The 23,311-nt window shown below is 35.7% G+C and overlaps 3 protein-coding genes across 4 annotated transcripts in view; 1 reads left to right on the top strand and 2 right to left on the bottom strand.

The window, feature by feature from the left end:
• Positions 1 to 8,798, bottom strand: part of ank2a (ankyrin 2a, neuronal) — a 60,496-nt gene extending 51,698 nt beyond the window's left edge. The window contains exon 1 of the mRNA XM_043236617.1: positions 7,869 to 8,798. Coding sequence (XP_043092552.1) covers positions 7,869 to 7,991 — 123 coding nt within the window. The 5' untranslated portion in view covers positions 7,992 to 8,798. The remainder of the gene's footprint in view (positions 1 to 7,868) is intronic.
• Positions 8,799 to 9,043: 245 nt separating this feature from the next.
• On the bottom strand, positions 9,044 to 13,723 carry LOC122344791 (histone PARylation factor 1). Its single transcript, XM_043238746.1, has 8 exons — positions 13,589 to 13,723; positions 12,861 to 13,035; positions 12,505 to 12,691; positions 12,268 to 12,366; positions 11,821 to 11,971; positions 11,564 to 11,651; positions 11,220 to 11,392; positions 9,044 to 10,425 (listed from the first exon to the last, which is right to left on the bottom strand). Exons 1-8 carry the CDS (start codon positions 13,628 to 13,630, stop codon positions 10,291 to 10,293), a joined length of 1,050 nt encoding a protein of 349 aa, XP_043094681.1. The 5' UTR covers positions 13,631 to 13,723; the 3' UTR covers positions 9,044 to 10,290.
• A 461-nt stretch (positions 13,724 to 14,184) lies between these two features.
• On the top strand, positions 14,185 to 22,253 carry mgarpb (mitochondria localized glutamic acid rich protein b). Of its 2 annotated transcripts, XM_043252378.1 has the most exons (7): positions 14,185 to 14,336; positions 16,426 to 16,529; positions 16,643 to 16,715; positions 17,111 to 17,119; positions 18,528 to 18,740; positions 20,815 to 21,489; positions 21,863 to 22,253. In XM_043252378.1, the coding sequence occupies exons 1-7, from the start codon at positions 14,264 to 14,266 to the stop codon at positions 21,904 to 21,906; spliced, it is 1,191 nt and encodes a 396-aa protein (XP_043108313.1). In that variant the 5' UTR covers positions 14,185 to 14,263; the 3' UTR covers positions 21,907 to 22,253. The 2 variants fall into 2 exon arrangements, with proteins under 2 accessions (XP_043108313.1, XP_043108389.1); XM_043252454.1 differs by lacking the exon at positions 17,111 to 17,119.
• Positions 22,254 to 23,311: the final 1,058 nt, after the last annotated feature.

Raw genomic sequence — 23,311 nt, 5'->3', positions numbered from 1 at the left:
ACCTCCTTCTAGATTTCTTGTGGGTACCTTCTGCATTAGCAGATAGAATAGCTTGCACTTTTCACCCTCTATAAACTACAGCCCTAGCAAACATGAATACAACCCCAAATTTTTTTTTCTTCTCTCATTCAAAAATGTAAACGTCATGCAGCTGACAGTGAAACAGCTTTACTTCTTTCAGACACAGGACTGAAAATTCGCACTATTAGAGAATTTGCTTCACATTATCAAGACACTGGGCGGAAACCTCTCTCTGCTTTCAAATGTCACTATAGAAATAAATAGATCAATGATCACAGACTCAGTTCATATCAGTAGAGACCACACCCAAACACACACTGACAGATGCACAGAGAGAAAGGGGGCGTCCGCCGAGGAAAAGCGAGAGAAAGTTGCATAAAAGGCGAGAGATGAAGGAAGAAGTGTCATGACAGAAACAAGAGAGTGAGAAAGACAAATGCAAATGCACTCGAGAGAACAACACTCTTGTAGAATTCACTAAGAAAACACTATGCTTTTTGAGAATGCTCCGCTAAAATGTCTTACCAGTAACAATTTGTTGCCTTTTGTGGCAATACAAAAATGATATATATAGACACTATATGGACAAAAGTATTGGGACACCGACTTCTAATAAACAGGTTTAACTATTTCATTTGGCGTTGTGTGCTGCAAATTTTATAGCAACGATTTGGACATGACCTCTGTGCCTGGACCCAAATATCCAAACAAAAATGACTTATGTATACAGTTCTGCAGAACAGAACAATGAACTTCCAAAACTGTGGCGACAAAGATGGAAACACAATTAATGTATTTGTATTTCTATCTTACAACAGTTTTGGAAGTGTGTAAAATGACTGCATCCATATGTACAAGTCACTGCTGTATAGCCTACTACATCCTATCATGCCACTCCATAATAGACTATGACTTTCACCAGCAACGCTGAAGCATTCACTCACTGCTTTAGTGTCTGAATCATTTTAAATTAACTTAGAGCATCTTCAAAAAAGAAATCAAACAGCAGTAAGCCTGGTGACTCTGAATCCAGAAGCTTCTTATTCTTAGCCCAGCTCATTTGATTCCGCATGTACTCTGGAGGAAAGGAAGGACACGTGCGGTGAAAATGAATGCGACTGGAAGATATGAAACTGAATGCACTCTAATTTGATTTGAAGTTGCTAGTTCCCCGGTTAGGACTCCTATCTCACTTGCTTTGTTTGTCTGGGTTTAAACTGCAAAAAGGACAAGAATTTATGCAGAGAGCCGAAAGCCTAGACAAATATACCTGATATATAAAAAATCAGTTGTCCATAATTATCATTTCTCATGTTTGTACGTAATGGTTTTTTTCTATTTTTAAATATTTTTCTATTTTTAGCATCATTATGCCAGTCTTCAGTGAACATTTGAAGAAAACCCATAAATATTTTTCAGGATTCCATGGATGTACAAAAATATTACTGTACTCAAACTTTTGAACACAAGTATACATCGTAGAGGTTAATAGTTTGGTACTTGCCATTTTAAAGCTGTAATGAATCTCAGTTTTCAATGTTTCAAGTATCAAGATTTGAATTCTAATTTTATTTTTAAATTCAAGATTGAATTTTCAAAACATATCTTTTCCCACATGCTGCCATAATGTTTTGCAGCCATGCGAAGTGTTTACTGAAACATCAGATTTATTGTGTAGTGCAAAGAGCCACTCCCTAAAAGAACTGATAAATAATAAATCATGCGACTTCAAATTACGCGTTTCTGCCTGACAATAAGAAAATAATAACGTCAGCATCACCTTCGAAAAAGTGAAGGTGTGTCTTGAAGGATTGAGGAAAAAGAGAGGGAAAGGGAAAGAAAGAAAGGGCGGATCAATAATAGTATGCAGACAGCAATCACATCAGAGCATCAGCAAGCCTCTGTAAACACACTCTACTCAATTAGCTCTCTGGGAAGGGCAGGCTATTGTGTTGTGTGTGTGTGTGTGTGTGTGTGTGTGTGTGTGATGAGCCATTCTGTCTGCCCTCTCCTTATGGATGCTTTCAAGTAGCATGCAGAATGCACAGGACATTACTTTGGCGGACAAGTCATTTTTAGGATACTTTCCATCTTTGTATGTGCTTTGGAAACCATTTCAAATTTTGACTTTTTAAAAAGACAATCATTATTTCTCAAGGACCAGTTCCTTAATGCATCCACATCTTTCAAACTGTTCCTAATCCATTCACCCATCTGTTTTTCACCCATCCTCAAGCTGTCATTGATCCATTTTCCACTCTTGCGGGAAGTCCTGATTGGCGTTTCATAAATATTTTAACGTATGAGATGCATTTCCATGTCCCACACCCTCCAAAAAAACACCAGTCAGGTGGATTAATGCAAGGCACTGAATTCCAAACTATTGTTTTCTCTCCAGAACTACTTAATTTTGGTTTATTTTGCAATTTTTTTCTCATGCACTGAGCCAGAAATCTCCATTTCAGTAGCACATATATTCACCACATTTTACAGTTTATCTGTATTTTGAAAGTACACTTCCCTCCAGTTTAGAATCACCTCTAGCTTTTGGATGATATCAGCATAAAGCATAAATCATTTTCACTGTAATTGCATAATAATTGTAATATATACATGTTAAACTAAGGAAGAAACTGGACCGTGATGTCCGTGAAAAGTGGATATTTTGGTGGATATTTTGATTTTCTATGTATAAACTGCTTGTGCAATAAAATATGTTTTCGTAGTTTGTTTTGTCCCTTATCAGTGCAAAATTACCACAAAAAAAGATTCATGCTAATATTGTTTAAACCCTCACTTTTTAGAGCATTTCCAAACCTTTGGAGGGCAGTGCATTATGAGGGATATTTGATCATATCACTTGCCTGATTTACATAACATTTATATAACTTAATAATACATGTATATATTAATGTCAGCCATGCTATGCTCTTTTATCTTGCACACTTGACATGTACATGAACTTCACACATTAAGATAAACAATTTTTTGCAGCTTTTATTAATCTAGGTTCATATTGATTTAGAAATATAATAATGTTTATTGTACATCCATGTGCCTTTAATATACAGTAACTAATATTAAATTATGCAGCTTGGAATCTTTGAAAAATAATTTACCAGTAAACCACTGTACAAAGTATTGTTTATTGTTATTTCATGTTTGGCATTGCATTACCTAAAGCAATATATTAGGACCTTTTTGCAAAGTGTTAAATTACCAAAAAGTACAAATTTCACACATACACATAATTAAATAGACAAACACTGCTCAAAGTAGTTTAAAAGTACTTCATAATTCATGTCAGCTACCCTTTATTGACTTATTGTCAAATGGCGTATGTACGGCTTGATAACTTTAAAGAAATGGTAACTTCAAAGTATGTCAAGCATGTAGCACTATATGTAATAGTTATAATAATAAAATTCGAAAGATGCAGACATCTTAACATACAGCCTGTTGCAGTTTAGCAAACACCAACGTTTATAGTTTCTGTACAGAAAGTTTCAGTAAAATCATAATGTGCACACTGATGATAATGGATGATCATGGTCAATAATGATGATCATTAAAGTTTTAAGTTGTGTGTAGACAGCGCTGGACAGCGAGGTTGCTATAGAAACAGTCCTCAGAGGGCAGGCCTGGCCTGGCACCCGCTACCCACAATGCAACAGCATGCAGCTGTGTAATGCAATAAAAACCCCTTCTGCTCCATTATAGTCTCCTTCCTGTACATCACATCATACTTTCCCCAAAGGAGGAGGGAGAGAGAGACTGACTGAGTGAGTAAGGGAATTATGGACAAATAGAGGACAAGAGCAAAACTATGGACAGAAACGGTGAGCCACACCACATATGCTCATTGTATAGCACCTGTCCGGATAGATCTGGCTGTAAAATAACTCACATCTAAAAAAAGTTCCATAAATAATTGAGTTTAAAACATGAATTCGCACATGAACCAGCAGTACGTATGCAACTCGGTGATATATTAATGAGAAAACTTCAGACATTAAGGCAGATTGATAATTCCATTTTCTATTCAAAATCCTATTAGTTACTTTGTATGTGAACTTGCAGAAGGTTGCAGAAGTACATAGCATTTATTAGCCTCAAGGTAATGCAGTATAAGTGAATGCATGAATGATACAAAGGGTGCAGTCCTCTGAATATCTATTTGGGTATTCAATATTAATGCATACACAAGAATTACTCCTGTTGGATCTAATTCTTCACACACATATGTTCCTGGCCATCTGATGCATATTACACACAGAAATAGCAAGACCATGTTAAGGTATCATTTTGTCATTATTATTTCACATATATATAACGCCATTTATATTACGCAGAACCTGTTGATGAAAAAAGTTAAGTACGGCCAACATATCATTTTTTGATTCTGCTGGAATGACCTGCCCAACTTAATTCAAGCAGCTTAATCTTAAGAGCTGTTTTTGAGAAACAGCTGGAAACACATCTTCATTTGATCCTCTAACTTTAGCACTCTTTATTGTAATGCTAATTCTAATTTTATCTGCTTTAAATAAAGAAACCTTGCCCCTCTAACATTTGCATTCTCTATTGTATTTCTATATCTAAAGAAATAATAATTTAAAAATAATCATGGCTGCTGGTAATGTGCAGGTTTAAGATGGCGATGTGCTAATTTAAGGAGCTAATTGCTTACGACCACCTTAAACTAGTTCAAACCAGTTTATTTTTTCAACAGGTTCTATCAATCATTTTTATCTAAATTGTCCTTCATGGTTCTTCATGGGATTGTAGTTCTTTCTCTCATTACAGCTGTCCAGTAAACGGTTTTTCATCAAGTTTTTTTTTCATCAAGTGCTGCTACTATGAATTTTTGAAAAAAACCTTCCGTAACATAGCTCTAAGATAATGAAGACACCCTGTAAATGTTTTAATCTGAAAGTGTGTAAAATTATAGTTTCTCAAAAGAAAGTGGACTCTAGTTGACATGAAACATTAGCATATTGCCCGCCCACTTTTTGGTCTTTCGTCTTTGGTCTGAATAAAAATGCAAATTTATTCTTTGCCACTAGGTGCCGCTTCTAGAATTTGAAAAGCTCACAAACACTGTTTTAAATTAAAGTGACCAATCATCGGATGAGTTTGGAAAAATGAATAATGGGATCAATATAAAAATAACATTCAGTCACAAAACAGCCAGAGTACAATGAAAATGCTAACACTTTGGCCACTACAGTGCACCGTACAACAGTTCAACAGTACAACAGTTTTTGTGCCACTCTTCCATCCACTCACAACTGGTTTCATGCAGCTGAAGTGCAATCGAATACCACCCTCCCAGCCAGCCCTGCAGGTAGAAACACACTACCCACTCCTGAGGGGAACCAGAGTATGGCGGCAGGAGTGACTAGACTGATGGTAGCCTATTTTTAGACCTGCATCACAAGCACCATAACTAGTAGGCCTGTTGTTCTCGTACCACTCCACTATACTTCGCTCTGTTCATCCTGCTCAAGAAGTTAGTGCACAGAATTTAGGAATAGATTGTAGTTTAATTTAATTAAACGATGCAATATTACTTCCTAAACTGACTGCTACAATTACATCCAAACCAAGATCACACTGCATTTATTAATTGCTAGACTTCCACATGTTCAAATGAACATCGCGTTAGCCAGTGAACAAAAGACTTTTGGAGTGCCAGTAAGATGGTATTCATGCAATAAGATGACGCCTGGGTGTATACGCCTGCAGTGCTTGGTCCATTACTGAAATCTAATTACCCAGAAAGACCCTGACAGCACTCTCTCATATCATAACTCAGGACCCAATAGGAAACTGCATTAGTGTGTGTTTGACAGGAAATAGCTTAAGAAAACAAGTTCTGCCCAGTCTTTTAGCATATGGACAACAGGTAACATGATATTTTTAAGCTGTGCATATTCCATATAATCTGTATCTGTATCATATTTGCTGAAAGAAATTCAATACATGTTGTTTCTTACTAATTTTGGGGTACTGGTTAAAACAAATTCCTTTCTCGCTCATGATGTGGCATAAAGTGAATAAATGTTGCATTATCCATCAATCACCAGAAGATCTGCCACAAAGACATGATTATTTAGAATTTTCATATGTTTGAATGATTCTGAATGCATTATTTTATGCCTAATCCTGATTTCAAGGTTCAGAATTATGGCCAGTTATTGATGTTGTTTTTCTACATGCAAAAAGCAATGGAAAAATCTGATTTTCAGGGACATTTTCCAGTCTTAATTAAAATGTAATTATCATTCAATCTTTCGACATTTGATTGCTTTTGTTATTTTTGATAAAAGCAATAAACAAATCATTTTGTGGAAACAAATTTTAAATGTAAATAGAAATCCAGGTCTGTGTATATAGAAGACCATTTCCACAAAGGAATTACAATTATTGTTTATCTAACAGTTCTGACTTTTTTCTCAAAGTTGTGTTTGGGTTTATATCCCTTAAGGTAAAAAAAAGTCTGAATTGTGGAATATGAACTCAGAATTGATACAAGAGCTATGCGAAGCATTGTCGTGGCTGAACAGTTTAATTCATACCAGCTAAATCCGACAGGAGCACTTGGCAAAGGGTGCAACCATGATGTCAGACCGGAAACAGTGAGAAGACTGATTTAGGATACATCAGAATGGAGAGATGAAAGGCGAATTTAGACCTAGAGTTTAAATGTAGTTCAACAGACCATGAAAAACCCACCACAGGCACTAAGCCTTGACAGCTCTAAAAGTGAAATAATAAAGAAAATAGAGTGGAAAATATCTCTGGGAAAGCTCCGAGCAATAAATCACACAAGCTACACCTTTGAGTGACACGGAAGGGCATCTATGCATCCATGCAGACAGGCTAATGCCCTACATGACTCAGCCAGTCCATCACTTATTTATGGCCGGTTTTTATTGATGAATTGGCTTATGAGATTGCAAATAAGCACACGGAGAAGGTGAATGAGGCTAAGCTTATTATTGTAGGGCTCTTGGTAGGGAACATGGTAGAAAAAACACTGTTTGGGTATTCTCTTTTTTAGTTCTTTAACAAGCTCTGCAGGGTCATTAGCTGTGATTTCACGCGTAAAACACCACGGTTAATAAACTGAAACTCAAGCAGTGCTTCTTAGGAGACATGCCAGAATGACACCTATGGATCAAAACAATACTGTACTAATGATGCCATTTGTCAGGTGTGAAGGCTCACTAGCAGTCAACACACACAGTCACAGCATCACGTACTACATACATACATATATATATATATATATATATATGTGTGTGTGTGTGTGTGTGTGTGTGTGTGTGGGCTTGATCAAGACCAAAAGCGAATGCAATACATAACAGAAACGTAAAGAAAAAATTATGGTTTCATGAAGTGTGAGGAGTATGAATTGTAAATGTATGGTTAAAATGTACATTATTTACAAGACAAAACATTTTGCAAGTAAGAAAAAACAAGTTACCGGCCAGTCAAAATACACATAGCCTAGAAAGTAATACGACTGAATACTGACTGTAGCTAATGGATAGGTTTCCTATGATAAACTTTGGGTGTTAGTGTATTTTTACAGCAAATGTCTAGATAGATAGATTCAATGTGCCCATGTTTTTTACAGAGACAACGCTGCCATGATGAAATGAAACAGGCTACATTGCGATAGTCTACCGATGCTTTAGAAAGATTCGGTAACCAGGACAACGCCTCATCCTCCGCATCATGGACCACAAGACCGCGAAACACTGGTGTCACGCTCGCCCACACACAGTGAACACAGGAAAGCGGAATACTTCGTTCATTCCACACACGCACACACTGACCTGTCGGATGCGGTTCTGGTGGGGTGGAGAGCCTCCTTCGGGTGAGGTATTGTTGGAAGAGGCCATCCTCACGTCTCGGACGGAGCCGCCCCTGCTCTGACTTTCTGCCGAGCTTTTTGACATTCAGGCTCAGCGCGCGACGTCTTCCGCGAAACGGAATCTGGCAGCCCCGATACTGCGGCGGTCGAGACCCGTGCTCCGGCCTCAGATGTCAGGGCTGAAGCTCCGACTCATGTCGTGGTTGTATTGGAGAGTGGAGGCAGACGAATGTCCTGTGGCGTGACGGTACGGTGCGGTGCGGTGCGGGTCTCGAGCGCGGTGTCCTGCGGCACTCCCGCTGCTCACACGCACGGCCGCCGATGCTGCAGAGCTAAAACACTAACCGAGATGGAGGATGAATGAGGGTAATTAACGATAAGCCTGAGATAATACACGATGGTGTAAGAGAGACGCAATATGAGCGATGTTCTCATCGCTGTGTTGAGTAGCCCCCCTCCCGTGCTCCTCTCTCTCTCTCTCTCTCTCTATCTCTCCCTCACTCCCCTCCTCCATAAGCCAAACCCCCACTTACACATGACGAGGCAAAATCAATTTCGATTTATTGGCTTGTATTTTTGATTATACAGTGACTCAATAGAAGATGGACAGTTGAGGTATAGACCAAAAATTATGAATTTCATTTGGTAGCAAATTACTAAACCAAGGTATGTGCAAAGCAATTATGCAATACTTTGGTTCCTTTATTTCTGCAAGTGTATGGTATATAATGGCAGGTTTCCACTGTGACAACTTAGCCCAATTAGCAAGTTTGCAGTATATAGTAGCAGCAGTTATTTATTTTTATTGTCATGTCAACATCTAAGGCTATCTTCTTGGCAACGACTGAGTTGCAGTAATACAGGATTTACATAATTGTTTTGTTTTTTTTATTAAATAAAAATACTTGCTAACAATGGAACCATGAGGGAAAAAATAATAAAAATCTTAGTTTTTGCAAATAAAAAATTCTGTATGTTTAATCTTTTATAAAGTTTTATTTTGAATGTTAATTAATACTTATTTCACACATTAAAATTTATACTTATTTAGCTTTGCCTCAAACTCACTATTCCCAGGTTGGGAAATTTTGAAGTAGCCTATTATTTTATGCACTTTATAAAAACAAGTGGAATATATTGTCTTTTATTTATTTATTTTTTTTTAAATAAAATAATATATAAAGTTCTATACAACCCAAAATGTACTCCGACACTTCCAACACGTCTCACAACATCAGTTTATTTGCTAAAGTTTAGAAAATGGTAATAAAATGAGACAATAACTCCAAGACCGTCAGAACAAATTCATCTTGATAATGCTTGCAAATGTAGATTATTTAAATATTTAACAATTCTGGTGTCTGAATATCTTTTGGTTTGCCTGTATATGAAACAAATATTTGCTATTTTATTATGAACACTTTAAGCCACTGAAACCTATATGTAGCATACTTTTAATAAAGACTTACATTTGCAATGCAAGCAGAATTATAGCAAGTGGATGTATTATTAATATCATTCATCTTTCACACAACACAGGCAATTAAAAAAAAAAACATAAAAAATATACACTTTATTAAACATCTACTTTGGGACAATACTGGACAACGATAACGGAATGATCATAACGATGAAGGATGACAGAGACAGTAAGAAATCGACACAGAAAACTTATTTTCTAACAAAAACTTTTCTCTGAACAAATTAAGTACCTTTAACAAGAATCAGCTCACTTTTGCTATGAATAGCGTGTTCCTGTATTCACAAAAATAAACGTAACGGATCTGAAACCATAACCGAGACATTCATCAGCACTCAGCAGTCACTGCTCAAATAAACTGGCAAATTGAAGGATTGCTTTCAAGCTACTGGGTTACGCAAAATATGTTAATGGAAACGCATAAAGCTGAATCATAAATAATATATGCAACATACTGAACTTTTAGCGGCCGCAACTCATTTCTCTACGGTTTACTGGACTGATGGTACGAATCAAATAAATTCAGGGTTGGAAAGGCACTGTATTACTAACGATTCTAACGATAAAAAAAACCTGGAGAGAAAAACTCTATTTGATTTCGCTTTTAATGCACAACTGAGCAGTGAGAGCTAAAAGAAAAAAAAAAAGAAAAAAAAAAGTGCCTATTTATTTTAATTACGTTAAATCAATTAAACCTAAAATATCTGTAGATCATTTTACATCTTTTAGAAAAGTACGAGTAATTTCGGTATAAGAAACTAACCTTTCTTGGGCTTTGTTGCGGTTTCAATAAAGCAGCAGCACCTAACAGCGTAATTTAGTGCAGTGTAATCTGTCTCTGACCCCGCCCCAACACCGTTTACAGGAAGTCATTCTGAATAGCTTATCATCCGCTCGGTATACGTCAGACATCAGCGAGCTGGTCAAGGTTGTCCTGGGAACGGCTGCTGAGGTGCGCCTCCAGTATCTCTCCAAACAGACCTCTCTTCAGCAGATTGTACGCCAGAGGCAGCAGCTGACGTACCACTTTATAGAAATACTACCAAAAGGGGAAAGAAAAAATGGGTCAGTTGTCCGGGAGAACTCTAAATCATGAGAAATCTTTTAGAAATGACTATTGACGTGTCTGCAAAGAGCAAGGACACGCTCGCTGGAAGATGGCCTTGGACGGAAAGCAGAAAGCTTTTAAAAAGGTAACAGCTATGCTGGCACTGAAAATAATGTTCTGAGAATCTCTGGACACAAACACCAGCAAGGTTAGATGAAAGTCCACACTGAAATTAAATTTAAAAAAATGTAAAGAAAAAAAATTGCTTGCATTTGCAAAACAATGTAAAGTTATAGTTAGTTATATTATAAGTGGCAATCAAACAGAAAAAACAACAACATTGTGCATTATGTCTTAAAGACGTGCTGAGGTATAATATCCTTTAAACAATAAACAAACAGCAATATTGACATTATATAAATTGAAACAACAGCTACATACATAAGTGCTCAAGTGCTGTTATATAGCTTGTAATTTAGCGTTTTTATTATCTTCTATTCTTTTTATTATTATTACATTCATTTTGAAGCGATTCTATGACTAAAAAAGTTTTTATTTTTCGTTAATTATAGTTTGCGGCATTAAATAGGTAAATAAAACTGTTAAAGAGCCCGTTTAGTAAATTAGTAGCTCGTGGCTAACTTTTGGCATCCAGATACACAGGGTAAAGGCAACAGAATGAAAACTAACGAAAACTCTTAAATATAAAGAATTACAAAGATATATATGAGCAAGGATTGAAAGATGAATGTCTGTTGGATTATTTGTATTTGTGTTGATCTTACATGTGAGCCGTAACAGAACAGATCTATCCCGAGCTCATAGCCCATGCCGTAGTCACATTCATCATTGGCAAACTGAACAAAGGTGATCATTTCCTGGATGGGTGCAAAAGCTTTCATTCGCTCCTCATCATCTTTGGCCTCGGCAATCGCTTTGCAGATCTTCTTCAGACTTGCTACAGGTCAACAAAATGAAGAAAGAAAAACTTCAAACTCAATGTCTTACTGTTTTGTCTCCCTTTATAAATTTTGATAGAGACGTTGCAAAATACAACGCATACGAAGCATTTTTTCACACACTGGCCCAGCAGCCACTGTTAAAGGTTGTGAGAGATTTTCAGGTTTACCATCAGTTTCAGGCAATTCTCTATATCCAACATCATTTTTATCCACTGGAACAACAATTCCTGCTCCATGAAACGTCTTTGTGACCACCTACAAAAACAAAACTGGCAATTAGCAAACAATTTAACTTATGGATTGCATTATGATTTATTCATTTAAAAATACAAGGCTCAACGCATCCCAGTTACTTCCACACATATCTTACAGAGATAAAGACGTGGTTCTGTCAAATTATTTTACATCACGTTATAAATCATACCTTTTTCTCTCTTTGTTTCATAGCTTTAGTTTTCTGCTCCAGAGGCAAATCCAACCTCTCTGCCTCTCTCTTTAAATCATCTTCTAACTGGTCCAAAGCCGCGTCGTTCTTCAATTGTCCCCTGTCCTTCCTTTTCTTTTGTAAAAATAGCCTAGATGGTGTGGTAAAAAGAGAGAATAACATTATTCTAATATATATATATATATATATATATATATATATATATATATATATATATTTAATTTTTTTATTATTATTTATTTATTTTCCCCTCTGATTTTAATTTTAACTAATTAATGTAGACCAAAGGACCATTTCAAATAAACTAATGATGGGAACAGAATTGTTAAAAATGAAGAAAAAGAAAGCTTGAACCTGAAATGGTGGCCACAGTTTCTCTATACATTTTAATATATATTCTTTATATTATTTACTGAGAATACTCACAGAACAGCTGCAAAGATGTTGTCCCCCATCTGCGTGATGGTACAGCCCTTTTTGGCTTCATTCTCCCCAATAAACACAGGCAAAGCATCGGGCAAATCTCTGTACAGGGAGACACATACAATGAGAAACTGCCTTATTTTGGCCACTATGCAAAAAAATCTGCTGCGCTGCAGTTGAACTAACAATAGCAAATGCAATCACCCTTGAAAGTTTTTTTTGCAACAGGTAAACAGTCACCTGAAGTAGCCCATGTGGTGCTGGGTATCTACGCTGCCCTGTATAACGGTCTGAAACTCTGGAGGATCGTAGAAATAGCGCCAGTGAAGGTGAAAGTTGGTTTGGGAGGCAGATGAGCTTTTGTGCTTTTTGGACAGGATATCAAATGGGCCAACTAGCCGAAGCCCAAGCGTTTCCTTCAGGGCATCTGTAAAGCACACAAAAACATATGCAAAGATTAAGCCGTGAAACAATACAAAATTAAGTTAAATATATTTATGAATACATTTCATTATTTGAGGTTGCATATGATAACACTAAAAACGTATGTGAATAGTGCTGGTATGGATATGGAACAATCACTATAACACAGATACCTTGTGGACAGTCAGCATTAAGACCCTTGCAAAATTCCCAAAACTGGAAAAAATCATCAGGCATGCGGAGCTTGTATAATTTTTCCACTTCATCTCTCATTTCCCCTGTGACGGTTGTCTTCTCGTCCCTCTGCCCTTCTTTTGCTTTTTTCACCTGTCTGTTTGGTGTTTCTGTCTAGAACAGCAGAAATAAATAATTTAAAATAAAAACCCAACAACAGGACAAAAAAGGCTTAACTTTTTAACATTCATCAACAAAGGTCATATTAAACATTATTTTATAATAATAACAAAACGATTTAAATAATGTGCTCATTAAAAAACAAACAGCAAAATTGGCCTATTAAGACAAAAAAAACTGGTCTAAAACAAAATGATTGTAATAATGAACTAACACTACAATGTCTGTAACCTGTCATAATGAACTGAAGTCAGATGAAGGATACATGAACTGCTCTGAATTTGGCTCGTTTTGGGTAACTGTATAGCACCGAAGGCACGAACAGACATTTACACGGTGATTACTGACATAATATTTAACAGCATCGATTACACAAATTGAATATACAAACAAATAACAGAAGTGTAATGGATGCGAAATGCACATGAACCACAATCACTCACAAACGAGCCACAGCATAAAACGTCTTAGCAAATACTCATCGTAATAGTTCAATTAAACACGCTGCTCTAGCTAGCCACGAACTAATGAAGTTTACACGAAGTACCTGCGGCAAAGATCTAGGTTTTCTTTTCCCGCGCCCCGCCATGCCTGCAGCCTTTCCCCGCAGTCTTCACGTAAAGCGCTTCAGCCAGTAGAAAAGCTCTGAACATCCGGTAGCGATTTCAAAATTAAAGTCGTGACTTGGGATTTGTTTTAATTTTCCACTGCTAATTATTGAAGATGCACCAACCCAAATCTTTATATTTATTTATTTATTTATTTTTAAATTAGCGTTTTTGGAGTATTAATCATGTCTAATACACAATTCTACTTTATTACTTAAAGTAAAACTTTTACTGATTTTCATCTTCATAAATAATAATTAACAAGTCATTTAAAATAAATTATTTTTTTATTCATGAACAACATTAGTTTTTTTTTCGCTTTATTTTATTACAATTTTCTATAATTTAATTATAATGTCTATATATTGCAATAGAACCAGTAGTTTACGCTATTTAGTTTTTATTTATTTATTTATTCATTTTAAAGATCTGTATTTATAGCAGTATAAATGAGATATTTAGACTATTTACGGCCCACGTGTAGCCAAAATGACGCATGACGTGACAGAGGGAGGTGACAGAGGGAGTTTAAAAGGATCAGTCCGCGAGAGAGACACGCTTTTGCCGACTGAATTTGTTAGTTGGAAGTTTTCAGTAAATCCACAACAGGGAAAATGATGTTCTGCAGAGCGGCTTGGCAAAGACTTGCGCCTCTGGCGCGCAAAACACTCACTCCTTTCAGCAATGGTAAGAAACCTAAATTTCCAATCATTCAATTAATATTCAACGCTGTTTGGATTTTGCATATGAAATCCAATAGCCTACGCAGGCTAAAAGATAGCTATATAAAATAAAGCTATGTTGCAAAAATAAAAAGGCGCAAACTGTACGATATGGAATGAAAACCGTGGAAGTGGGAGAAAGTATTCTGGGCAATTTTGGACAATTTTAATTCGACTCTCTTAGGAGGTGTGTCATTGCTTTACCCCAAATCTAGAACATTGAGATCTGCTGTTTGTTATGTAACAAGTGAGATATGCCTATCAAATGCATACCAAAGTAAGCATAAAATATAGACATGGCTATTATTATTTCTATTATGGTACAGCAGTAAACTAGAAAGATCTCTTTTGTCTTGCATTTGGACGCATGCAATGGAATATTCAGAGATTCTATGTATTGTAGGTTGTGTGTGTGTATGTGTGTGTAAGGTTTTATTATAATTTTTAGAATTTTATTGGAATTGGTAATATTTTGGCATAACACATTGCATTACAATATGTAAATTGTCTTAACTTGTTTCATTTTTAAAAAAAAAAAATCAGCATTTTTCTGAGTTTGAAGTTTGTTTTTAATGCAGAGTTTTCCATAACAGACAGCTGGGACATGTAAACCCTTCCCTGCTCCAGTGCATCTGTGGGAAATAGCTGAGTTTGATCTGTTTAAACTTAATTTCCTGTCAAAGGATTCACTCGGTTTGTCCTGCATGCTGCGTTTTTTTCTTTTCCTTTTTAAGTTTGCCCCTTCACTATTGTTTCAAAATCTGAAGATCTTCCAGCCCGTTCGACTCCGAGAGCTGATCAGCTTTTTTGTGCGTCACTGAACCGATGTATTCACAAAATCTGCTCAGGCGTTTTCTAAAACTACCCAAATATTTGAAGAGGTCCCTATGCAGGGCTCTCTGCCAACATGAATTTGCCTAGGGTTCTGCACAGTGACATGTCAGCCTTCTCCTTTCTGTGCCAGTGTTTACGTGCGCAGCTATCGCTGTTTTCAGAGAGCAGGACTGTCCTGGACACCTGCTGGTCCACCTTCACCTTAACAGTCTGTTGACGCAGCCGTAAATGAGATTAAATGTATAAATGAGGCGCAGGCCACCTTGGTGCAGACAGTCACCTTACTAAATTCGTGCTGGGTTCTAGAGGAAATAACTAGATTTTGTGATGTGCCAGTATATGGTTTGTCCGGTGCATGAAGTGTTGCTTTAGAGCGAGGGTGGGAGGGGCGGTTTAACTGTTGGACATTGTGTTCCCTTCTGCTGCTTCACTGCAGCTACACAGAGAATGTGTGTTTGCCTAAATGCACGCACAGACATAAAAGCCAGAAACATGCTTTCTGTATCAGGTTTGTCTGGTCCCGTCTGACTTTGCATGCCACTTGTCTTCTCAAACCCGTCCGCTGATACAACTTTATTAGTGGCACAAGAGTTTATCGCAGTGAAAATTACATTGCATAAACTGAGGGATGTTTTTGAAAAGCTGATAGCATTTTTACATCACAAACATTACAATGTTTTTTGCACTCCTTTTTGATTATTAATTTAAAAACTAAAGTCAAGTAAGTGTTCCTCATGAAATATTACAAATTATTTAAAAGTTATTCTCATAAATTAAGGAAAGATTTCACAGAAAAAGACGTGCATCCTACAACCTGTAGGGGAACGTTTTTATTAAGATTTTACATCTCTCTACCCTCGTAGAATACTGAATCCTTCACCATATGAGAACTCATGAATAAAACTTGTATTACAAGCCTTTGTTATTTGCTTTTTTTAGATTAATTTACTTGTTTTTTTTTTTTTTTTTTTTTTAAGTGCCTTGGAATAAAACCATTTGCTAAATTGAAAAATGTAAATGTCTTTGATTTTTGATTTTCAAATACGATCTAGTAAGCTTTATAGGGAAAATAATAAAAATGATCGTATTAGATTTTCATATTCCAAAATGTGTGGGTGGTGACAGAAAGTTAATTATTCTATTGTTCCTCTAGCCGAAAATAAGTTGTAACCAATTAATTTGCGTACTGATTCATCTTCATTTATCTTTTATTTTAATAGCGTTATTCCCTGCGCGACAGATGTCCTTTGGTCTGCCAGCATCCGGCACAAACATAGCTTATGTGTTACTTGGTGGAAGCTCGCTTACTGCTGCTCTTGTTTATGTATGTATTTTTATTTCTTTAATTCAGAATGCATTGTGTTATTATTGTCATTTTTACAAAAATAACCATTTATCCTCATCTAAACCTCGTTTCCCGCTTTTATCTTCCTACAGGCCTATAAAACAATAAATTCTGACAGTGCAAGATATAATGAAAGAATTGCCCAACTCGAGGCCAGACCTAAAAGTAAGTTTTTTTTTAATTATAACATTTAACCATTTATTTTAGTTTTATAGTATAGTTTTGTTTTTGTCTACCTGTTTTTAGTTTGCCTGTTCAAGATCACAGTTAGTCATTCAGCATCAGTAAAGCAGAAATAATTTACACAGACAGATGGGATTAGATTCCCATTCAGAGTTCTTTTATTCTTGGATTCTTTGAATTGATGGATGCCGTGAGGCAGGGTGTCAGGTTTTGTGGCTGTTGTGGTATGTGTGTGTTACTGTAGTTCCTCAGGCCTGATCCTCTTTCTGCAGTTACTCAGCAGCCACTAAGCTACGGCTACATTTAGAGCAGCTTTCACTTGTTTACTTTGCTTGTTTGCGTGCCGTTAACCACCTTACTTTTTGTTCTCCCTTCAGGTGAGGAGGGTGAGTATAAAATTAGCTTCCGTCTTAGTGGCATGTCTGTTTTTGAGCAGCACTCATTAGTCAAGAACAAAACTTTTCTATACATGTCGGTCTGTCCTCTTTTACTTGTTTTGCATGCAGCAACATGCGTCACACATCTCAGAATACAAACACTTTTGTAAGAGTAGCTGCACGACTGCTTTTGCGAACAGTTTTAATTTGAGCAAGTAAGCATTATTGATGAGATCAATGGAATTTGGTAAAAGTGCTTTTATCATGAAAGTGAATTTTTCATTTGATTAGACTGCTATTTAAATGTGTAGTGTTTTTGTTTTGTTTTGTTTTGGGAGGAAAACAATAGTTTTATTCAGCATAAATGCATTCAATTGACCAAAAGTGTCAATGTTATAAAAAAAAATTAAGGTTGAGAGAACTTAAAAAGTTAAATTAAGTAAACTCAAACATCTGCAGAATGTTTTTTTTTTTTTTTTTTTTTTTTTTTTGTATTGCACCAATAATTACATTATTATAATATTTAATATTTCACAATATTACTGTTAACCATTACTTAACAAATCAAAACAGCACTGGTGAGCTTTTTTTCAGAAGTAATCATTCCATACATACATTCAACATGTATGATATTATGTGTAATAACTATTACTAAAAACTGTTATTAAAGCAGTTATACACTCAAAATGTCATTCCAAGCCCATATTGTGTTAATTCCAAGGAATGCTAATATTTATTTTGTTTTGTTTGCCACAACAATCTATTGTATGTATTCATAAACGCTTATTGCTATAAAATAATAACAAAAACATTAGGGTGAATCTTAATTTAGGGTGTTTTTAATTTTTCAGTGTTGGCTTGGTGATGAGTCTACATTGTCTTGCATTGGCGCTTGATATTTAAAACGTAATTTGACTAATTCTGAAGTATTAATAAATAAACGATACATTTCTGGTAACACTTTACAATAAGGTTTATTAGTTAACTACGTTAGTTAACAAACTAAGAATGAACAATAATTCTACATGTATTAGTTAATGTTAATGTTAATTTCATAATTTTTATTTAATAACATTAACAAAGATTAAGACTTAGTTCATTGTTCGTTTGTGTTAGTTAACACATTGATGTTAACAAATGACACCTTATTGTAAAGTGTTCCACATTTCTACTTCTAACTCAAATTCTTTGAAGTCTAATTTGAATGAATGGTTTCTGCTATCTATTTGTACATCATCCTCTTCTCATAATCTGTCTGATGTGGTTCTATTAATGACAGATGGAATTAGTAACACTTTATTTAGTATAAGAACACATTTCCTTGGTCTGCTTTGACTTTTTAATCACGCTTGATCTTGGATTTTCTTTGAATCGTGTTGCCTTTTTCTTGAAGTCCTGCTTGCTGTATTCCATGTAGGAGCAGTGGCCGAGATATCCTTGGTAGCAGAAGCAGCTGCGCTTGTGGAAACCACAGCAGCCGAGGAGATTAATGCAGAGGCTGAACAGACCCCAGAACCCGTGGAGGCAGCGACCGCAATTGTAGAAGCAGTAGCGGCTGATGCTGAGGAACCTAGTGCTCCTGTTGTTGAGGATGTCGCTGTGGCAGCTGATCTTATTGCTGAAACAACCGGTGAGACACCTTCTTCTGAGGAAGCAGCCTGAGTATCCAGCAGACTAGAGATGTGATTCTTCCCAGCCCATCTTGAAACGCTCCATTCCTTTTTGTGTTCCCTTTTACTCATTTACTGTGTCCTCTGAATGGAAAAAAAGTGTCCCTTTTGAACCCGTGAACTCCACAGGGTGTTAATCCCACAGGTGAGGAGGAGGAGGAGAGGTTGAGGAAGTTTAAAAATACGCGTTTAAGAATTAAAACTAAAAAATAGACTGTTTTATTATTCCAGCCTGTGTTTTGACACTTGAATATTTAATTAAAATCACATATAAAGTTTTTTTTTTTAATCTCTCCTCCTTCACCCCCAGTGCATGTGCTTGCAGTAATACTTGTTACATTTTGTGTCTCATACGTGCACAGCGAGGCAAGTAACTTTATATGGACAATGATGTTTATTGGCAACAAGAACATGCTAAGATTTTATGGATATGTACAACTGAATTGAAAATGTTTTTTAAATTATAGGCAAGCTCTTAGTTTATAGTTGAATTTGAATTGTGATAGTTAAGCACATTCAGAGATTTAAATGAATTAAAATGAACTGAATGTTGAAGCACTTAATATAAGTGGAATAACTGTAATTTTAACTAAAAGAAGATCCTTTAAGACAAACTTTAAATGGTGTCTTGACAAAACTTTTCATGTTGAACCTGACAGTTTAAATTCGGCCTTATAGACCTATCAGCCTTTTTTTTTTTTTTTTTTTTTTTTTTTTTTCAAGCTATTCCCTGTGAATAACAATTTGCAATAAATGAAAATTAATTTAAAATATGACAAATGCCAATTTGCAGCATTAAACATAATAACAGACTGTTGTGCAACTAAAATAACTGGAAAAGTTTAAAATGGCTGTGTGTGTACTTAGATCAAAAACAGTGGTTTAACATGAATGAAATTGTGGCCTTTATATATTTTTTTTTTTTTAGAACTTGCCATTTTTCTACCTGCGCATGTTGCCTTCCTGTTATTGGGATAGAGGGTAGACATTGTGCCTTTTTAATAATTAACTTAACTCTCTTAAAATGGGATAAAAAAAACTATCTTAAGGAAATTTAATGCCAATGTCACTTACATCTCATCATACTGAGATTGGAACCATTTGCTTTTTTTTTAACCAACTCCGAACAATTGATTTGTTGATTGCAGTTTTTAAAACTGACAAATTATTTGTATCCCTCAAATAAAGTACTTTTAAATATTTTTTTATCTGAATTCAGTGCCATTTTCATTGATCCCTTTACATCACAAACTGTACATGAAATGAAAATAATAAATTGTCAAAATGAATTTACAATATATTTTGTATTTGCGTATATTGGATGCATTTATAGAATAGCTCCTTCCTGTTTAGTTTTTTTTAGTCACAATGCATCACTTAGTTGTTACCATCTGCTTTAAATGTTTCCGTGTGTTTGTAAATGCAGATTACCACTTCTCATGCTGGCAAGTGCATCCCAATTGTTGCGCTCAAAGTTCATTTGATTTTGCACACTGGCTTGGTTGTAATGACTTTAGGCATCTCTCACAGTTAATCTGAGTAAATCTCTCTAATGTGTGTTGGTTGTTTCTTCACTAATCTTAGAGTTTTTGCCACTTATGGTGGCTTAAGGAGATTTTTCAGTGCTACCACCGTCAAATCTAGCTTTGAATATGGTGAACTATTTTCATGCAGAGTCCTATATGCCCATCAACAAATGGCACTCGACTGTCCCCTGCTCCTTTATGCATTGTAGATTACCATATATTGCAAATAAATACCAGGAACATGATTTAAATCCAAGTGCAAGGTTCTCAGAAACAGATGGAAAAGGAAGTTCTAATGAGCTTTGTGAGGGAATATTTGAAAAAAAAAAAATTGTTTTACTGCAATATAATCTAAAAGTACATAACACTCATTAACCTTTTTTGTTTTTTCAATATTTCAACCATCAAAGAATAATAAATATTAGAAAATGCTAAAATAAAGTCCATTCTGTGGGTTTTTATAGCATATTTACCTACATTTTTCTGTAAAAAACTAATATTTTTGCAGTTATCCCAATGTCTGACCTACCGAGCACTGTGAAAATCCTGGCTGGATCTACAGCAGAGATTGCAGCTGCTTCAGTCGGTGACCAGCACCTGGTGTCTGCGGTGAGACTGGCTGAGGAAAACAATTCTATGGAGACCCTCAACGGGCTGGAAGCTGCTGATATTAAAGCAGAGCACCCAGCAGAAGTGCCCGAGGAAGCTGTGATTGAGGAGCTCGTGATAGATAGACCGAATCTGAAAACAGAAGAAAAAGAACAGGAGGAAGCGCCAGATTCAATTCATTTAGCAGAAGAGACTGTTGTTGTGGCAGATGACCATGTCAAGTCCGAGGCAGACATCCCCGCTAGAAGCCTCGCTTCGTCAGAAGAGGCCCTCGTTACAGATGTGGAGAACATTTTGGAATCGCAAGAAGACTCGACAGAAGAAGACTCTGTCTCTGGAGCTGCAGGGGTGACATCAGAAACAGTGGAGGAAGCGGGTCAGGAAGTGGAAGAATGTAAAGGTTTGTGTCATGAGTCAACGGAAACGGAGCATGTAGATCTCACAGCACCAACAGCAGATCCGGAGGAATTATTACAGGCTACGGGTGCAACAGAAGCTGCAGAAGAAGTAATTGTCACGGAAATGACGCAGGATGCTGTGGAGAATGCTAAACCTGTTGAGGCATCAGATGAAGGTAACATGATTATGGCACCATAAGGAAAGTTCACTCAAAAATAAGAATTTGCTAAAAGTTTATTCACCCTTAGGCCACTCGAGATGAGTTTTTCTTCATCGGAACAGACTTGAAGAAATTCTGCACCACTTGATCATGAAAGAGCACTTGATCCTCTGCAAGTGAACTGTGTGTTATAAGAACGAGAGTTCAAACAGATGATAAACACATCATTAATCCAGTCCATCATTCACGTGAAGTGTAAAAAAACCTCACGTTTGTAAGGAAAAAACTTTGTACATTTTAGCAAACTTTTTTGGGTGAACTGTTGCTTTTTTATTATTAGATTTTAGCTTTAGATATTCTATCATCATGTGTATTTCTTTTTCTACAGCTGTTGAAAGTGGAAATGTTGCAATGAGAATGACACAAGCCTGAAGTGAATGTACCACACCTGAGATACCGAGACACTGAAAACCAGTCAAATGAACACAATCTGTGATGTTATACATACACTAAAGTTAGCATATAGTGCTGCGGTTACTGTCATAAAAAAGACTAACTGAATCGCAAATTAATGAATGACTATTGTCTCCTTAATGTTCTTATTTTACCTGAAAATAGATACTTAGTTCCTTTGAAACATTTTTATGTTTATTTGATCTAATTTTGTGTCTCTGGATAACCAGAGTGATCTGTGACACTGTATTACGCTGAAATAATGTTTTGTGGGCACATTCATGTTGTTAGATTGTTTTAACATGAGTAGAAAAAAAAATTGAATAAGGACAGAATATCTCAATTTGCATGTTGTTTCTAGTTTTTAGTATTTATTGTAATTCATTATTCAGTTGTTCCATTATACACAAAAATGTAAACATGAATTAAGTTATTTTTATGTGTAATGAGAACAGAAGACAATTGATGTCAAATTTAAATAAAAATATTTTAAATATTATTTTTTTTTATTTTTTTGTGTGCATTTTAGACATCTCTCCCTCTCTCTCTCTCTCTCTCTCTCTCTCTCTCTCTCTCTCTAACTGGTTTTAATTTAATTTGAATTGAATGCAAATTCCTAACTTGCTATCATGAAGTCTTAAAATAAAATAGCTAAATAACTTTTAAATGGAATAATTAGTATTTATAGAGAGAGCTTGTTATGCTTGAATTAATTCATGATGTGATAATATATATATAAAATTAAAAATTTTAGAATTGCATGAAATGTTTCTGAAATTAAAAAATAGTTTATTTATTTACTAATTTAAATGAATGAAATGAAATTAATCACCACATATGTGCTCTCACCAGTTCTTGACAAGGCATAATACATAATACATAATACAAGTTATTATTAACGAGTGTATTCACATTAAACTCATTCAATATCTGATTTTTCATATTTTCTAAAATTGATTTTCTTTGTTTCTATAATTCACAAGCAGTCTGGACATAACAAGTAGTCAAAATAACGGCAGAAGGATTTTAATATTACTTACTGTGTGCTTCTCTGATCTCCTATGTATAATGTATTACCTGATTCCTTATTTATTTAGTTATTTTTTTCTGTTATTTTATTAAAGATGAACCAGGTAAAATAGGCTCTGCCTCCACGTGAAATCACTATAACCAATATATTTTTATTTTGTTGTTTTGGATTATTATTTGTTAATATTGCTTCCTTTAAATCACTCTGAAAAGGTCCAGTTAGTTGTTCACACCACTAACACCTGTCCCATCCTTTAGACCCTGAGGCAAGCACACAGTTTTTTATTTGATCAGTGCTCCTCACCTCCTCCTTGGTCCCCCAAATCTCACCAAAGTTTTTATTTATTAATTTACT

Source organism: Puntigrus tetrazona, chromosome 1, assembly GCF_018831695.1.
Source record: "Puntigrus tetrazona isolate hp1 chromosome 1, ASM1883169v1, whole genome shotgun sequence".
Classification (NCBI taxonomy): domain Eukaryota; kingdom Metazoa; phylum Chordata; class Actinopteri; order Cypriniformes; family Cyprinidae; genus Puntigrus; species Puntigrus tetrazona.
The sequence above is the reverse complement of the archived record's forward strand: the minus strand, read 5'-3'. Positions and strand labels throughout refer to the sequence as shown.